This window comes from Pholcus phalangioides, unplaced genomic scaffold, assembly GCF_987345545.1.
Source record: "Pholcus phalangioides strain wild (caught in Gottingen) unplaced genomic scaffold, Ppha-v1.0 ptg000024l_1, whole genome shotgun sequence".
In the NCBI taxonomy this organism is placed as follows: Eukaryota; Metazoa; Arthropoda; class Arachnida; order Araneae; family Pholcidae; genus Pholcus; species Pholcus phalangioides.
Window position 1 is genome coordinate 2,446,117 of NW_028301616.1, and position 18,558 is coordinate 2,464,674.

Genomic DNA, 18,558 nt, shown 5'->3' on the forward strand with positions numbered 1-18,558 from the left:
TTGCCTTATCAGCGCAGGCGCAGTACGATTGTTTATTTTTTTCCTGACACTCGATCCGTTTTATTTCTCCCTTGATCTCGCTCTCCCTCCTTTCCTGCGTGCACGGAGTAAGCCACGAACTGAGTGGCATGTAAGTCTTATGATGATGTCCGCTGTCAGTGGACAACGTCAGACAGGCGGCCGTTGTCGCCTGCGTTGCTTGCCGCGTGTTGTCGCTTCCAGTGGACGAACGGTTCAAGACACTTTGTTCCTTCGAACAGGGAGGTGTGTGATGTGAGTAAAGGTGCTACTTATATGCCTGCACTTAACGTTTCATTGAGTGCAGTAAGTGATTAAAAATCGTGCTCGTCTGGGCCGTCTCAACAATACCACGGGATCCTTTGGGTAAAGCGATTTTCTGAGGCCTCTACATAGCTATCACTACTGCGCCGTACATTCACCTAGGGGCTGTTCAAGTATTACGTCATCATGGGGGGGGGTTTCCGATTTGCTGACTTTTGATGGCAAGGGGGGGAGGGTTGGATAATGCTTACGTCATAAACCACCCTTTATGAAAATTTGAGGATGAAAATGAATTACGATTCAGAGGGGCAGAGCTGATGACGAAATTTTGCTAACGGGGGGGGGGGGAAGGGGAGGTCAAAAATGGCTAAAAATTTGCTTACGTAATACTTGAACGGCCCCCTAGTAAATATTCCTCCGTGGAATTTCTAATGAATTGGTTGATGTTGGTACGTGTTGAGTGTGTGGAGATGTGTGTGACTCCTAACGTATTTATGATATCAGAAGAGATATCAAACGTAACTGCGTGTTCTGGTGCCTCTGCCATCTGCCTTTGATATTTTGAATTGAAAATGGCAAATGCCTGAATTCTTATATTATGTAATAATGGTGTCGAAGGTCTGCCTAGTCTGCCAACAGTTTTTTAAGTAGAAGATTACTAATTTTACTGCACACCAACGTCGGTCATATCACCATTCACCAATTGAGTTGGGTCGGAAATGAAGGTGCCATCTATCGGTGGTCGGATCGGGAAAGAAAGAACTTGTATTCTTGTAAGAACACGTGTGTATGTGTGTGTGTGTGTGTTCGAACCCGCGGACTTGAAGGTAGGGGTAGACGTGAAATGGAAGACATGCCACCAGGCTGGGTTCTTAGACAGTAACTTGCCAGAATCTCTTCAGGCTCCCCCCCCCCATAGTGAATTCACAGGGTGAAAAAACAGAAAAATGACGAGAATTATCCTTGGTCCCCAGGCTGAGCCCTGGCAGCCCCATCTTTGTGGGAGGGAGGGACATGACTGTCCCGCATTTATGCCTCATATTGGAAAACCACAGAAAATTAACTCCGGCCGACTATCATAGTGCCGCCTTCGGGTCTGAATTCACCACAGTGCCCGTACGACCATAAAGAGGGCACACTGTGTAGCCGAAAGTGATCAGAGTAAATTTTTGTTTCTATAGTTACAGCCTTGTTTTCACCATTCACTTGCTGGTGCGGGAATATTTTTGGGACACCCTTCACACCATGAAAAAGTGTGAATCCGCAAGCATCCGGGAACGTTTAAATGTGTTGGGGTTTTGATTCGGTTGACGTCACGTTTGATGTGGCGGCATTGTTTGTCATGCATCAAACATTTCTTGTGTGTTTTTTTGTCTTCCGACCTACTTTCACAAGAGTTTTCTTTTACTTTCGGCTTACGAACCGGTTTGTGTCTTTGAAACAAACTCCTTCCACCTCGAACCCACCTGACAGCCATTCATAGAATAATAATGCCTTGTTCAAATGCCCGAACTCTTTGATTATTATTATGTGTTTACAGATGGTCCGAAAATCCTGGTTAAAACGTGATTTTACGGACGCCAAATCCAGGAGTTACCATCGCATACACTGTTCACTATTACATGTTTTAATAGTGTTTTTCCTTGGTAAGTTATTTCCTGGTTATTTCGTATTATAAAGACTACGTTGCTTTTTACGTGGAATGTACAACAAGCATGCCAAGGTTGCGTACACTCGACGGGGCAGCGGCCTCTCGATAACGTTCTATTGAAAACAACAGTTATCGTTGTTATCATTATATACCAAAATTATCAGTTTATTTTGCCCGCTTGACAAATAATTTTCTTCGAAATCGGTTATTTCTCAAATAGTAACTCGCGAACATGGTTAATACAATGAAAGAACAGGTTCTCGACAGGCACGAATTCAAGGCAATGATCGGGAGGTGAGACTTATTGCGTAGGTTCGTTGAATTATCCCGTATTTTTTACGGGACAAATAAATTTCCCTTCATATTATTTGACTCTGGGGAAGGGCGATCGCCCCTACTTGGATTCACGCCTGGTTCTCGCTATACCTCGGTTACAACGTCAATAAATAGCGGCCCTAGTCGATTCCCATGGGATCCGGAAATTTCGCCTGCCCTGACCGTGTGGGCGATTGTGTGAGTGATCAAGTGACTGGGTAAGTAACCATCATAAGGCCCCTTTCACACGGAGCGGATGCGGACGCAGGTCCGCATACCCTTTCACACGAGCACTAAAGATGCGGTTGTTTCGCCCGCATCTTTAGTTTGAAATTCATGCGTAAAAACTATTTTTTCGCAATTTTTGTAATTTTTCTCCTTCACCCCTGATTCAGTGCCCATAGGCAGCCTTTGGTGGTTTAGTCTAGAGCCCCCATAGAATATGGGTATAAAGATGTCTTCATTCCGATCCTCACAAGTAGCCAATGGGAGAAAATGTCTTAGATTTTTTTTTTCAAAATATTTTGAAAATATTTTGTCTTTTTGGAAAAATTCCAAAAACATCCAATGTTCGAAAAATCCAATCCAAAATATTCGATGTTCCAAAAAAAAAAAATCAGGAGATATCAGACTTTGCAAGTAGAATAAAAGGGGAGGGTTGGAGACTTTCAAAATATCTACTTAGAAATATTCACATCACAATTGTCTTAGGCCAGGATTACACTATAAGAAGGTTTGATAAAAGTTCGTTTATAAAACTTGAAAAATTCGCTCGAATGTAACGTGTTTATTGGTTACATTTTTCAAGTTTTATAAAAGGGATTTTATCAAAGTTTTATAGTGTAATACCAGCCTTAGGCTGGGCTTACATTCTAAAAGTTTTGTAGAAGCTCTTTGATAAAACGTGAAAAATTCAAGCAATAAGACCACCGGTTGCATTTGCTTGAATGAAACCGATGCGCCTATTGGTTGAATTGTCAACTTCTATAAAACTTTATAGTGTGATCCCGGCCTTAAGCCCAGATTACACTGTAAAAATTTTATAATAATTCTTTTAAAAATGCAACCAATAAGCTGATCGGTTGCATTTGCTCGAATGCAATCGATAAATTTATTGGTTGCTTTTTTCAAGTTTTATAAAATAACTTTCATAAACCTTTTAGAGTGAAATCCCATCCTTAGATTAGTCACTTCTGAAATATAAAATTTCATTTTTTTTTCAGTTTATAGACTATATATCTATATCAGATATACTATATCAGTTTAAAGTATACTTGTAGGTATCGGGGGAATTTGTATAATATTTTATCACGTGTATATATTGTTTATAATTTTTATTAATTGCATTTTTAATTGGGTTGCTGTATTTTAGAAATATGACATCCATATTTTTATGGGCATCTTTTTTTCAGCCACCTCGTTGGGCATTTTGCCTATTGTGGCGTTGTATTTGTATAACCATCAAAAATATTCAAGAGTTTAGAGCCTTCAAACGTCTTAATCCGGCCCTGAGTGAACACCGTACGTGGATAACATTGTTTAATAAAAGTATTTTTTTTTAAAGTTTAAAAAAATTAAGATTTAAAATATTTATTGTTTTTTTAAATTTTTAATAATTTCACATATTTAAAAAGAAAAAAATTAAATTTAAAAGTTATGTAGTGGTTTACGAATATTCAATTGGCTACATACTTTTAATGAACAGAACGGCTTATAATTTTGGTCCCGGCAGTGATCGTTGTTGACAAGTTTTATTGTATAAAATTGTAAAGTATGGACAAAAGGCCGTTGAAGTTGCTATATCTCCATCTCAGAAGGAAACTGATAGACATGTGGGTACACCATATTTGATGAACAGGGACCCTCACATGGTGTTTTTAAGGCAAATAATTAAAAAAATTTTATGCAAAATAGTCTTTAAAAATACAACGCGACAACAGGCAAAATGCTCAACGAGGTGGCTGATAAAAAGATGCCCAGAAAAATATGGATGTCATATATTTCAAAAATACAGCAACCCAATTAAAAATGCAATTAACAAAAATTATAATCAATATATACACATGATAAAATATTATACAACGCCCATAAAGAATACTTATGGTTGTCTGATTCTAAGAATGGATAGCTTCTCGATTTACCCCAACATGTTTATCGTATTTCTTTTTAAACGTGTCAATTGTGTTACAATTTACTACCTCCGGGGGTAACTATACTATACAATGCCCATAAAGAATACTTACGGTATGAATAGCTTCTCGATTTACCCCAACATGTTTATCGCCGCTGTGGTGGTCGAGTGGTTATAGTGACGGACTCGCGATGCGAAGATCCGGGTTCGAACCCCACAGTGGTGGTCGGCTGAAGTTGGTTTTCTGTGGTTCCCAACTTCAAGGCGCAAATGCGAGCCGATCTCCCCGTTAAAAAGTCTCGCCACAGAGAGCAACAGTCCTACAACGATAAATCATTCAATCATAACACTTCACTCATAGTTAGAAAAACTGGTGGCAGATGGCAGCACTACACATAACAAGCATTACAGAGAAACAACAAAACTTCGTCAGGTTTCACTACATGTACACGCCCATTCCCGCATGTACCGATTCGTTGGGAGTTCCGTGGGGGGGGGGGCATGTGTGGTGTAGCAGTAGTAGGTAGGGCCTCCAAAAAATGGCTCGGAGATCCATGATGTTCTCAAGTCAGCCACCTCGTTGGGCAATTTGCCTGTTGTGGCGTTGTATTTGTATTTCTTTTTAAACGTATCAATTGTGTTACAATTTACTACCTATGGGGGTAAGCTATTCCATTTATTAACAACCCCCTATTAGAGAAAAATTCTTCCCTGCGACACCATAACCTTGTATTGTCCCTCACCAATCGATACTAATGTCCCCTTGTAAAAGCAGTCGATTAGCGGTGTACTAAAAGTTCATGGTCCATCCTGTCCATCCCATTGAAAATTTTGAACACTTCGATCATATCTCCTCGACACCTGCGTTCATCCAATGTAAACATATTCAAAAAATGAAGTCTATCTTCATAACTCAAGCCCTGTGTGCCAATAAGGACACGCGTAGCTCTTCTCTGCACCCCTTCAACCAAGTCTATGTCCCTCTGTAGGTATGGTCTCCAAAACCTTACAGCATACTCCAGTCCAGGACGAACTAAGCCTCGAAAAAGCGGAAGAATTACTTTAGGAGAACGCGAAGAGACCTTTTTGAAAATGAGACCAAGCATTCTATTCACTTTTTTGACCACCGCTGAACAATGTTCAGAAAACCTAAGCCGCTCGTCAATGAGAATTCCCAAATCGGGGACCGTAGTTGCATCCGGGATAGTGACGCTTAGTGACTCCATGACGTTTAGTGTTATAACAGTAGCCAAAGATGCGGACGAATTCGCTCCGCATCCGCATCGTGTGAATAGCGCCGAATAAACCTATTGTCAAAACTTCTATGAGCGGATGCGGAGCCCGCACTTTGGTTTTGACACATGCGGACGACGTCCGGACCCGCATGAACATTTCCTAGGTGCGGGGAAATTTCGGCTCGTCTGAAAGGCTCAGTATATTCCAATTGTTAAAACTTATTCCGGACCCGCATCCGCTCCGTGTGAAAGGCCTCTAAGTGAGTGATCTCTCGTCCCTTTAAGAAAAGTAACCAAGTGAATGAGTGATCGTATGATTGACCATATTAATGATTAAGTGAATGGCCGTATGAGCGTGAGTGTAGCATGTGATCACTCCATCACTCACACGGTCAGAGTAGGTGAAATGTCATGGCCAAAATTGCCGGGGCGAAATGACCGACTCTAAATCTCCGTAAGCCGATTCCCATGCATCAGGGGTTTCCAACAAGTTTTTCGAGAAATCCTTGATGATGATGATGAGGCTGTTCTACGGAATCAAGACATATTTTTGAATATTTATCTAAATTGTCCCTACCGTTGTTCTTCACAGCACTGTAGCCCAAAATGAAAGAGGGCTTAGCATTACCTTTTGATATGTATAATTATATTTGTCATAAATCATTGCGCCAATCTTATCTGGAAGCCACCTATGCAACTGAGGCCCCACATGTCCCCCCCAAGGGAGTGGGGCAGAGATGGTTTTCATAAGTTTGTTTTTACACCCACAAATTCACGATAGAGGGGCCCCGCGAACAGTCTGACTAGGAGGCCTGCTAAAGATAACAGCCTAGGAACCCTATTGCATCTGCCATGCTCGAGTGGGACTCGTCATAGATAAATGGGGGTAAAACCAACACCCCCACCTACAGAACAAGGCCTTCGCATGAAGCTCGTCGCGTCACTGAAGGCCATTTCACCTATTGCCATTGGATATAGCAGGCCGACGCATGCGATATCTTTTTACCTTTTTTGCAGTATATCCAATGGCAATAACAGAAATGGCCGTCTTCATTGACGTAACAAGCTTCGTGCGGAGGCCTTGTTCATGGCCCCACATCCTGTAGCGGGGCCCCTAGGCTGGGATCTTGTGCGGGCCCCCACGGTCAGACTTTTGACGGGCCCCTTCTGTAGTTAATTTATAGCGTGAAAAAGTAAAGAAATGATAACCGTCCCGGAGCCCTGTCAGCCCCCCCTTATGTGGGGGGCCATGGCCTTGTTCTATGGGTGGTGTTGTTAAAACGCGTCTTACTCGGATTTATGCTGTTTGTTCACCAACCTTTTTTCAGTTTTTAATTCAAATATCTCAGCAAATATTGAACTTAGAAACGTGGAATTTTTTTGTTGAACTGAGGAAAGATGGCAACAACTTTGTAATTGGGTTTTAAACACAGGGTGTCCACATAAAATGCTATTTTTTTCTTATTTTAATAAGTATACAACCCCCTTGCAATATGAATGACTTATCCGAGTTCTATATACACGTTATTCGGATAATTTTTGTAATTGAAAGTACGCCGCTAGGATCAATATATCGCCAGTAATTTGAGGTTTGTGCTGTTAGCTATGCTCCTGTGCTTATAAGAAACATAATTTAAACTGAAACCTCTACTGCCACCTATCAAATAAAAAACACAACTATTATAATTCTTGGATTGAAATTGGTGGCCGGTTCTTAATGTGCCGCATTAAAAAAACGATATAGTATGATACTAGTAAATGATTTATAAGTAACAATGGTTGAATCAAAGTTTACCTCGAAATTTTACCAGTTGTTTAGATATTGTAAAATAACATTAGCAAAAATTTGCAACGTCTGTCCTTTCAGCTCGTACGGAGCAGCTTTCTTCAGGGAAGCATAAGGAGTCCATACAGAATTATAGCAGTTGTGCTTTTTTATTTGATAGGTGGCAGAGGTTCTGATTTAAATGATGTTTTTCATATATACATGTAAGCTGTATTTTCAGGTCTGTTTCTATTTTCTAGAAGGCATATTTTTGCTGATAAAATTTTATTCTGGCCTGCTTATTGGTCATAGACAAAAGTATATAAGAAAGGCACCATTTTTCATAGTTAATCATTTTACAAAATATGAATTTAGTCTGAAGTCCGTACTTATTCTGATATAGAATGTTTACGAATCTTACTAATAACGTCAATGAAAAGCAATCTACTCGGATATAACGACACTTTTTTCGTCATTTTTGTTTGCGTTGTAGTGACGTTTTCCCCAAGAAATTCCTCAAATGTTTGAGTTAATCATATGCAGGGAATGTTCGTTAGAACTTTTTTATACGTTATACCTAACGTTGAAAAAAAGTTTTTCCAACGTTATTTCGAAGTACCAGTGTGTCATGGGGTGATAAAGTCCTCAACGAAATTCAAGTGAAGTCCTAAAACTTCTAAAAAATGTATGTGCTAGCAAAAGACCAAGACCAGATGATATCTATCCCAGGGTCCTCAAGGAATGCGCTAATGAATTGTTGGGGCCAGTCGCGAAGATTTACAGAAGTAGTGTTGCTGAGGGTATCGTCCCAAGAGATTAGCAAGCTTCCAATGTTGTTCCAATATTTAAAAAGGGTAGTAGAGAGGATGTGTCCAATTATCATCCAGTGAGTTTGACTCGAAAATTTTGGATATTATTACCAAAAAGGAATTGATGAAGTAGCTAGACGAGAATAGTGTATTGTCGGATCATCAGCATGGGTTCAGGAAGGGGAAGTCATGTGTAACTAACCTCCTTTGCTTCTATGCTCACGTGACTAAGGCTTTGGGTAAGACCAAAAATGTCGATGATGTTTACCTTGATTTCCAGAAGGCATTCGATCGGGTCCAACATGGCAAACTCTTGAAGCGTTTACACGAGATTGGAATTGGGGGCAACTTGCTGAATTGGGTAGAATCGTGGTGAAGAGATAAGTCGCAACCGGTTGGTGAAGGTGCAGTCCCTCGAGGAAGTGTCCTTGGCTCCATATCAGACTTTTTTCACTTTTTATCGATAAACTCGATCAGGGTATAGATGGAATTGCTAGCGAATTCGCTGGTTACGTGAATCTAATGGGGTAGTCGGGAATCAAAGCAATAAGAAAGTTGTTCCAGACCTTCCTAAATAGGAATGCAGCGTGGGCAAATGAATGGAGCATGTCTTATAGCGTTGGCAAGTGGCCGGTGTGGTGGTCGAGTGGGGTCATAGTGGGGTCACGCGAGGATCCGGGTTCAACCCCCACCGTCACCACAGTGGTGGTCGGCTGAAGTTGGTTTCTTGTGGTTCCCAACTTCGGAGCGCAAATGCGAGCCGATCTCCCCATTAAAAAGTATCGCCACAGAGAGCAACAGGCCTCTTACGATAAATTATTCAGTCATTACACTTCACTCATAGTTAGGAAAACTGGTGGCAGATGGCCGCACTACACATAACAAGCATTAGATAGAAACAAACTTCATGTCAGGTTGCACTACTCGTACACGCAGATTCGTTACAGGTTCCGCCGAGGAATATGGACGAGGTACATTTGTGTTATAGTAGTAGCGTTGATAAGCGCATGGTCTCTCATTTTGATTCGAACAGCCTATGTATCACAAGTTGAATGGTGGTGTTATTCCGGATGCAACTAAGATCACCGATATGGGAACCCTCATTGACTAGCGGCTTACGTGCTCTGAACATTGTTCAGCAGTGGTTAAAAAAAAAATGTTCAGAATGCTCGGTTTCATTCTCAAAAAGGTCTCCGCGTTCTCGCTTCTTCCACTTTTCCGGGGCTTAAATGGTCCTGGATTGAAGTATACCGTTAGGTTTTGGAGACCGTATTTGCAAAGGGACCATATCTTCAACAAGGGGACACTAGTATCGATTGTTAATGTGCAATTCTAGGTTGTGTGCTCTAACAGGGAATTTTTCTCGAATTGGGTTGTCAATAAATGGAATAGTTTATCTCCGGCGGTCATGGATTCTAACACGACTATGTCCCAACGGACGGAGAATAGTTTTTTTGCTTTTTCACGTGCATTGTTTTTTTTTTTTCAGGGCATGTTGTGTCTGGCGAGGAATACGAGGGATTGCCCCTGGGTAAACTCAATACTTACGCTCATCAAGTCACCGGTGAAGTGTTTGCCGTCGATGAATACACGATACTGATCAAGAATTTCTTCTATGATGGCCTCGGTCAAGGTAAGTCAATCGCCATCGGTATCATCAAAACGAGCCGATCTCCCAGTTAAAACGTCTGGCCACAGAGCAACAGGCCTACAATAGTACTAATTTTCAATCATTACACTTCACTCAGAATTTGAAACATAGATGGCGGCACTGAAAAATCACAGCACTAGATACGCACTCGGGCTGTACGCGTTTTTCAGCACAACTCGCTTCCTAGTTAATTGTCTATGGCGATATAGGAAAAGAGTAGTGCTAATTTTTAAAGAAAGTATTATCAAAACTCTGCTAGAAACTTGGTTTCATGACAAATCTTAAATGAAAGCATGACCAGAAGTCCCCCATCTCTCAACTAGGGTTGCCGGGTGAAAAAACCAAAATACGGGATACAGTTTTCTCTTTAAGTTATCGACTTGAAAGGTAGATGGCAGTAATAATGTTAACGAGTCAGCAAAAAAGTTACTTGCTTCTGTCCGCTACAGATGGCGTTACTGCAACAACGGAATTTCCAAATGTGAACGTACGTAGGGCTGCAAAAAGTTTTTTGCGATATTCCCAACATTTTTCCCTTTTGACACTTAGTGTTTACCACCTTTACACCCAATAATTATGATTATTCCAAATGTGGTAAATATGAGATGAATATTCTTATTTACATTAAACGTTTCATTTTGTGGAATTCATTTTAATCCACTGCATTTTGCAGTAGTGCTTCATTTCCGCCATTGGCGTTTTTTCAATATGGTCTACCAAAATTACGGGAAAACACGAATGTGTCTGGTAAAGTCCGGGCCTTATGTTTTCATACAATACTAGGCTGACCATATTTCCTCGAGAGAAATACGGGACATTGGGATTCCAAATACGGGAAAATACGGGACATCGCCAATTGCTGCCAAAAACACCAAAATCACACAAAGTTGCCAAATATTGTTGAAATTACGGATAAATCTGAGCTGACCATATTTCCTTGAGAGAAATACGGGACACTAAGATTCCAAATACGGGAAAATACGGGACATCGCCAATTATCGCCAAAACCGAGCAAAGTTGCCAAATATTCTTAAAATTACGGTAAAATCACAATGGCGGAAAATGAAACGTTACTGCAAATTGCAGTGGATTAAAATGAATTTCACGAAAAAAATGTTCACCAAGACAAATGTGGGAGATAAATATTCTCATTTATAGTTGTAATTATCATAATATACACTGCTGGCCACCGTAAATGCAACACCCTGAAGGAAGCATGCAAATAATATGAAATTTACAACATGCATTAGCGGAGGTGAGATATGCAAATGATTAGAATTTCAGCGCAGACGCACATCACGCGCGCCTGTGGCGCCACTTCAAAGCGCTATTTAAGGCTTGGAGAATTCGACGATTTGAAGTACGGCAATTGTGTTTTTCTTGTGGTTTTTTCAAAAAAACGATCAATTATGCCTCGTAGAAAACAGCGATCATCTTTTGATCAAGTATCCGAGTTCGACAGAGGAAGGATAGTGGCCTACCGAGATTGTGGATTATCTTTCAGGGAAATCGGTAGTCGTGTTGGACGAAACCAAACAACTGTAATGCGGATATGTGATCGTTGGATGCAGGAGGGTACGACGGACCGACGTGTTCGATCGCATCCACCTCAGTGCACCACTTCACGTGATGACAGACGTATTGTGCGTATGGCAGTGACGGATCGCTCAGCCACATCACGAACCATAGCACAGCACATTCAGTCTGTACCGCATCATCCAGTGTCTGCGCGTACCATTCGACGCCGTTTACAGCAGAATGGTCTGTCCGCAAGACGCCCATTGCTTCGTCTACCTTTGACGCAGAACCACAGACGTCTCCGCCGCCAATGGTGCGATGAAAGAAGGATGTGGACGGCACAATGGAATGAAATTGTCTTTACTGACGAGTCACGCTTCTGTCTGCAACACCACAATAGTCGGATTCGAGTCTGGAGACACCGTGGAGAGAGGATGCTGAACAGCTGCGTTATGCACCGCCACACTGGTCCTGCACCGGGTATTATGGTATGGGGCGGTATTGGATATCACTCTCGCACTCCTCTAGTACGCATTGCTGGTACTTTAAAAAGCCAGCGCCACATCTCCGAGGTGTTGGAGCCAGTTGTCCTTCCTTACCTTCAGGGCTTGCCCACAGCCATATTTCAACAGTATAATGCGCGACCACACGTGGCACGCACTGTCCAAAGGTTCTTCGTCAATCGCCAGATTGAATTGCTTCCCTGGCCAGCTCGCTCTCCGGATTTTTCGCCGATAGAAAACATGTGGTCCATGGTTGCTCTACGATTGACCCAGATTACATCCCCAGCTGCCACACCAGATCAACTTTGGCAACGCGTGGAAGCTGCTTGGTCTGCTGTACCCCCAAGAACACATCCAAAGTCTCTTTGAATCAATGCCGAGGCGTGTGGCAGCGGTGATCTCCAACAATGGCGGCTACTCTGGCTACTGATTTTGGCAGGAACCACACTTCACAAAAGTCTATAAATTTAATCATTCGATGCTTGGTCGACATGTTATCTACAAAATAAATATTGTTGCGATATCTCTTGTCTTTCTTGGTGTTGCAATTTGGGTGGCCAGCAGTGTAGTTTATTAGTTGAAAAATAATTTCAATCTTTGACTTCAATAAAAAATAAAAATTCAAGTAAGCGTCGTGTAAAATACGGGAAAAACCGGGACACTTTTGCGAAAAAGTCGGGATGACCAAAAATACAGAAAATACCGGGACTGTCGCGGGAAATACGGGACGTATGGTCACCCTATACAATACTGTAAAAAATACGTATAAGGTATTGATGCTGTCTCATTCGTCGATCATGTTTATAGTTCCCAGTTTTTAACCGTTAGATGGCAGAAGTAGTTCCCAATGTTAGAAAAGAGCCAAGTTCAAATTTCTTTATTAAGTTGGAAGTATTTTTTTCTTATCCTCAGACACGTTTTTCTGGGCTGGATCCACGGTCAGACCAAGCAACATTGGCTTCATTGTTCCTGACGAAGAGGGAAAGTGAGTCTGAAGCAATTTTATTTATTCATTTTTATTGGTACAGATGCATATTTTAACGAGAAATTTCATGGTCTTTAACATTTCTTTTCAGGACGAACAAGCTTCAACGTTACGTCAATTCGGATATAACGCTACGGCTTCCGGACAGGAGAAAAATCACCAGCATCAAATGGTTGGCTATCTGGGATCTGAGAGAGCATGTAAATGACATACATATTGAACTATTTTAACTCTTCTATGAATCGCATTTAGTTTTTTTTCCTATTGGTGCATTTCCATGCTTTTTAAACCCTTCACTGCTTTAAGACTCCTAGATCTGAATCATTGGCGCACAACATTTTCCGTCTGCTGGCCGTGTACAAAAGATAGCTACAGCTCGCTGGCCTCAAACTGATGCATGTATCGTGTTGCATGCATTGGTATTTTCTTAAGGTCTTTTCATGCAAAAATTTTTCCCATGTTTGACTATCCCACTCACCTTCACTGTGGGACAGGGCCGGAACTGAAGGGGGGAACTGCCCCGGGTGGCAAAATTTAGGTGGTGGCAGTTTTAGGTGGGAACAAAGGACACCGTTATACTACTACTTCACCAAACACCAACTCTGGCCATATCGCTATATTGCAATTTACTGTCATTAGTGAGATGGGTTGGAAGTGAAGGCGCTGTCTAGGACACCGTTATAGAAATATCGAATTTTAATGTTGTGGGAGGTGAGGCAAAATATCTCATGTTTGCCCCGGGCGGCAAAAATCATTGTTACGGCCCCGCTGTGTGATACTAAATATGCCTAACTTTTGTGGTGCAGTTCCACATCACTTAGGTGGCCCAACGCGCATTCCCAGATCACTCGAGCGTTTCGCGGTGCAGTTCCAGATCACTTAAGTGACCCACGGTGCAATTAATTCTTCACTCAATCAGTCCACGGTGCAGTTAGTTCTTCATAACTTCAATGGCCTGCGACACATTTCCAGAGCACTTGAGTGATCAGGTCACTCAAGGACAATTTCAAATCAATTAAGTGGCCCGCGACATGTTTTCAAACCAATGAAGTGACCCCAAACCCCTCCAAAAGGTTAAACACCCTTGGTACAAACTGTAAAACGTACCTTGAGGAATACCCTCTTCGGCCGGAGGTAGTACACTCCCGATTTTAATTGTGATTTCATTTCCAAGAAAGTTTTTCCATAAATGTAGACAGCGGTTCTAGGCAATCCATGATTCCCGGGTGATGTGTCAGATGGTAATTTAGTGGAATAGAAGGATCAGCTATGTTAAACACCACTCGCCCCGTATTTAACTAGACATTGATTTAAATCTTTTTCTTTTATAAATGCTGTTGGGAAGGAAGGGGGTGGGGGTCTATATGTTCCTGGTGGCAGACGGGGATATTATAGGGAAGCTCTAGTTGTAGGCATATTGTAGATATACATTGTATAATGACCGAGAGTTGATTAATGATCGTCCACTTGTATAAGCCTGATCAGTCAACCGAGATCTTTTCAGCACTGCTCCTTTCCGCCCCCCTCGAATGAGGGGAGGGGCTTTAAATTACTTAAAACGATACACCATATGAACTGTGCTCAATGAAGATTGACCCCCGTGAAATACACAAAATCCACGCCTTTTTGGAGATTAGCACAATTATCGTATGATTGTTATCGTAGAGAATGTGAGAGCCATGTGCAGATGCCAAATAATTATCCATATTTAAGTTTTCTTGGATTAGCTGTCGGTATCGGCACCATATGCATGAAATGTTTACTTGGTCTGGAATCGTCAGGTGGATTACTGGTGATTTTTATTGGTTTATTACCGATTTTATACATGTGATTAGTTTTATTCGACAAATTTTAGTTTTATTTTATTAAATTAGCTGGAACTCACTGGCGATGTGCACCTGCCCATGTATAAAAATTTGTATTTGCTGCTACTGATGGCTGGTGATGCAATTTTAATAATAAATCTCCGGAGAGGCACCCCGAGTCCCCATGGGACTTTGTGCTAAAACCCCAATTTGTGTCATAGAGCCTGGGTGTCTAGAATCGTCGTCGATTTCGCGCTCATCCTGTAGCATGATCGATGTAACATGATGTATAATCGATATCTTTTCTAATCGCAGTCCAACTTCGCCGATATCTACATCCCCGAAGGCCTGGAGCCACCGTCACCGCAAAAGATATCTGAGCTGTCTGCCTACTCCCACGGCGTCAAATCTGATGCCGTCATAGTTGTCGATTCTAAAACGATATCGATACTCAACCTCCATTACGATGGGAACGGTACAGGTAAGGCAAGAGACAAAATGCCATTTCTCTAGACATGAATTTTTCTCAATGAAAATATTAACTTTCAAATATTCAATATGTATCATTTCTGTATTCGCAGATGTCTATTTCTGGGTCGGTGTCGGACCTCAACCGTCGCCTTATGGACAGAAAATACCCGATGAGAATGGATAGTGAGTATCAATCTAATATATTTTTTATTCGTGCAAAACATTCATCAAACGCCCACATCCATCACGAGATGTGACTTGGCCCATCATCTCCTAGAGATAGCCCTCCGCACTCTGCCTGTGACGTCAGTAAGTAGTCTATTTTCCCTCAGAATATTCAGGGGAAAAAAATTCCCTGCCCGTGCCAGTATCAATGTTGTGAGGAAAAGAAATGATCGAGCTCAGAATTGGCGATTTCTATGCCTCGCATCCAATCACTATGCGGCTTTTGTGAGGCAATCAGCGAAGATTCGACGCCAAAATAATAAGAAACGAAATACGATGCTGTGTGGCAAACTTGCTAGGTAGTCTGAATGACGTTTATGGCAAACACTGCAGAGGCCTTCTATCTCTAGGAGGTGATGCTTGGCCACGCTTGTTACGTGAATTGGACGAATTGGCAACCTTGCCTCTTGGGGGGAGGGAAGGGATAGGAAAATATTGAATTTATCCCAGTTTGGCGTCGTCAGTGCTATTTTGTCGTGTCGAATATGGAATAGACTTCAATTCGAAACTTGACGAAATCGTCACGAGATTACTACCGATCGTTAAGTTGTATCAGCAACATGAATAAAATGATGAGACTGGTGAGGCGTGGCCGGTCATGTGATCTAAATCATTTTCAATCTTGTTTTAGCATTGTTCCCAGCAAAATCTGCTTAATCATTTTAATGATTTTTCATTCCACTGGGAACCCCGTTCGGCCTAAAAGAGGGAATCCATTCAGTTTGATATTGGCAGTGCTTTGTGATTAATATGCATTGATTGATCACCACGTGATCGATTCAAAAATGCACGATTTTTCGGAATTTTTTTTGTATCTATAAGAGAGACAGGAAACTGTATGGTTAAAATGGATTGGGGTGGGATTTATAACTACCCAACCATGGCGTTAAAAATTTCTCAACCCATGGCTCTCGGGCCAAATGTGACCCTCGGAGTCATCTGAGATTTGCGACCTCAAACCTAATTTTGTAAAAATGAACTAAGACATTGCAGATCACTTGAGTGATTCACGGCACATTTCCGGATCGCTTAGGGCCGTATTCACGGACATGGTTTAAACTGTAGTCACAATTTTTGGATAAGAGATCAATATAGATTGGTTGAAAACCTGAATTTAACCAATCCGTGTTGATCTCTAATCAAAAAATTGTGGCCAGTTTAAACCATGTCGGTGAATACCCGGGAGTCGTGGGATGTTTCCACATCGCTCCCCATGATTTGGGAATGTGCCACGTGCAAATTGAGTGATCCGCGGCACATTTACAGATTCATTAACCCTTTCTAAGGCCGAAGGATTCCCACCAAATTCATCAATTTTTAAATGCCCACGATAAGCTATTTTACCACTTCTCATTGGAGCTACCATCTAGTATAACTCTCGACGTTAGCTAGGCTCACGACGTTTCCAAGCCAATGAAATGACCCGCACTCTGCTGAAGTTTAAGCTCCCTTGATCTAGAACCTAGGGTTCAAATCCAAAAGGAGCCGTTCGAATTAATTTTCCGGGACCTAATCAGTTTGGTGCAACACTAATGGGCTTGAAACGATTTTCAGAATTTTCCGGGGAGGTATGATAATCGTCCACAATGTTTCGGCTATTCCTTCGACTTCACTTTCGCGATAATTTTTTGCAGGCGTGTCAATTAACGCGAAACGATATTCATTTCCCGGTGGCAGCACGTGAAGATGACGACCCACCGTGAATTATCATTATCATTTAAAACCGGGACTAATTTTTTGACATTTCAACTTCGGTTCGGGCCACTGATACTCCAAGTCAGTGGCTGTTTAACACGTGACAAGGCATTCCGGGGTTTGTGAAAAAATAATTCTGCAAATAACCAGTAAAGAAGTAAAAAATCGCGTAACGTTAGGAATGTACTAAAGGGGTTAATGGATTTATGGCCATGTACTTATGGGTAAACAGGCTAACTATGCATTTTTAGCAGTATAAACACATTTTTCTATGAGTATGCAAACCACAATTTTTTTTTAGGACTATACACACCTCCCCATTTTTTTACGAGTGTACAAACCACGCATTTGGAGTTCCATACATTTTTCTAGGGGTATACACTCCAACACAAGCGCCATTCTAGGGCATGGGGCTCCACAAGATCAAACGCCACGGAACCCTTATAAATCCTGGAACCCAGAGAGCTTTCAAAGAAGAAAACTTTGTTGTTACTAATACTCGCAAAGCTGTTATTTATTTTTAATTTTAACGAGATAGTGATTTTTTTTAGAGATAGACCTTTAATAAAAAAGATACAGATCACTCTCTCTTGAATGACAAAATAACTTAGAAACACAGTAGAGCATAACATGTTTCTTCCACATCGAATTTTCAAACAATCTCAACAAGTTCATGAATTCCATTTTCTGTTCATTATCAAATTATAAAATGTAAAAATGGGGTGGGTTTTGAGAAATTATTAAGAGTTGGTGCCTAAGCCCTCTTTTATTTTGTCCTGGACCTATGGAGGCAGTAGTAGGAAGGCAGTTTTTTTTTTTGATAAGTTCTTGAAAATTTTTTCGAGTTCCGTGGAACAGCCTCATTATAAACGGTTCCGCGAGAGGTTTTGCGTCGGAAACACCTGACCTAGAGAGTGCAAGCACGTGGGGACCAAAACAGTGTGCAAGTATGTGAGTAAACAAAAGAATGACCAGGTGAGTGAGGGACGAAAACGCGTGACCTAGAGAATGTGAAAACATGTGAACGACCAAAAGAGTGACTTAGACAAATCGATGCAGTGGCACAGGTTTTCCTCCCTGGTCTCATGCCAAACACAAGATAGTTTGTGTAGAAAGTATTTTACTTTGTACAAAGTAAATATACTTTGCGAAAGAAACTTGGCAGTACAGATGGATTGATGGTGAACAACGGGGGGCAGAAAGGTCTTCCAAATCATAAATAAGACCAAAATCTTCAACCAACCATGGATTAAAGAAAGGACAATCCTATATAGTGAGCATGGCCCTGTTCCGTATTACCTAAGGAGATTTAAAATATCTAAAAATAAATTATGTACTTGTGGGGAAATCGGAACATTTCCTCCCTATATTTGGTCGTGTCCTAGCACTGCATCCTACCATCAGCCCCCGATTAATCTAAAACATTTCCACGTCTGGAAACGTCAAGCAATAAAAACTAAAAACTGGGCTGACATCATTAAGCTTATCAACTTTCTAGAGGAAAATCTGTTGTTACT

General features: G+C 41.4%; 1 protein-coding gene across 1 annotated transcript in view; it reads left to right on the forward strand.

Annotated features, from left to right (window-relative positions):
* The first annotated feature begins 1,712 nt into the window (after positions 1–1,712).
* The window catches only part of knk (cytochrome and DOMON domain-containing protein knickkopf), a 44,950-nt gene continuing 28,104 nt past the window's right edge, over positions 1,713–18,558 (forward strand). The window contains exons 1-6 of the mRNA XM_089250812.1: positions 1,713–1,928; positions 9,678–9,821; positions 12,773–12,845; positions 12,937–13,045; positions 14,966–15,131; positions 15,232–15,304. Of these exons, the coding sequence (XP_089106938.1) occupies positions 1,811–1,928; positions 9,678–9,821; positions 12,773–12,845; positions 12,937–13,045; positions 14,966–15,131; positions 15,232–15,304 (683 nt within the window). The 5' untranslated portion in view covers positions 1,713–1,810. The remainder of the gene's footprint in view (positions 1,929–9,677; positions 9,822–12,772; positions 12,846–12,936; positions 13,046–14,965; positions 15,132–15,231; positions 15,305–18,558) is intronic.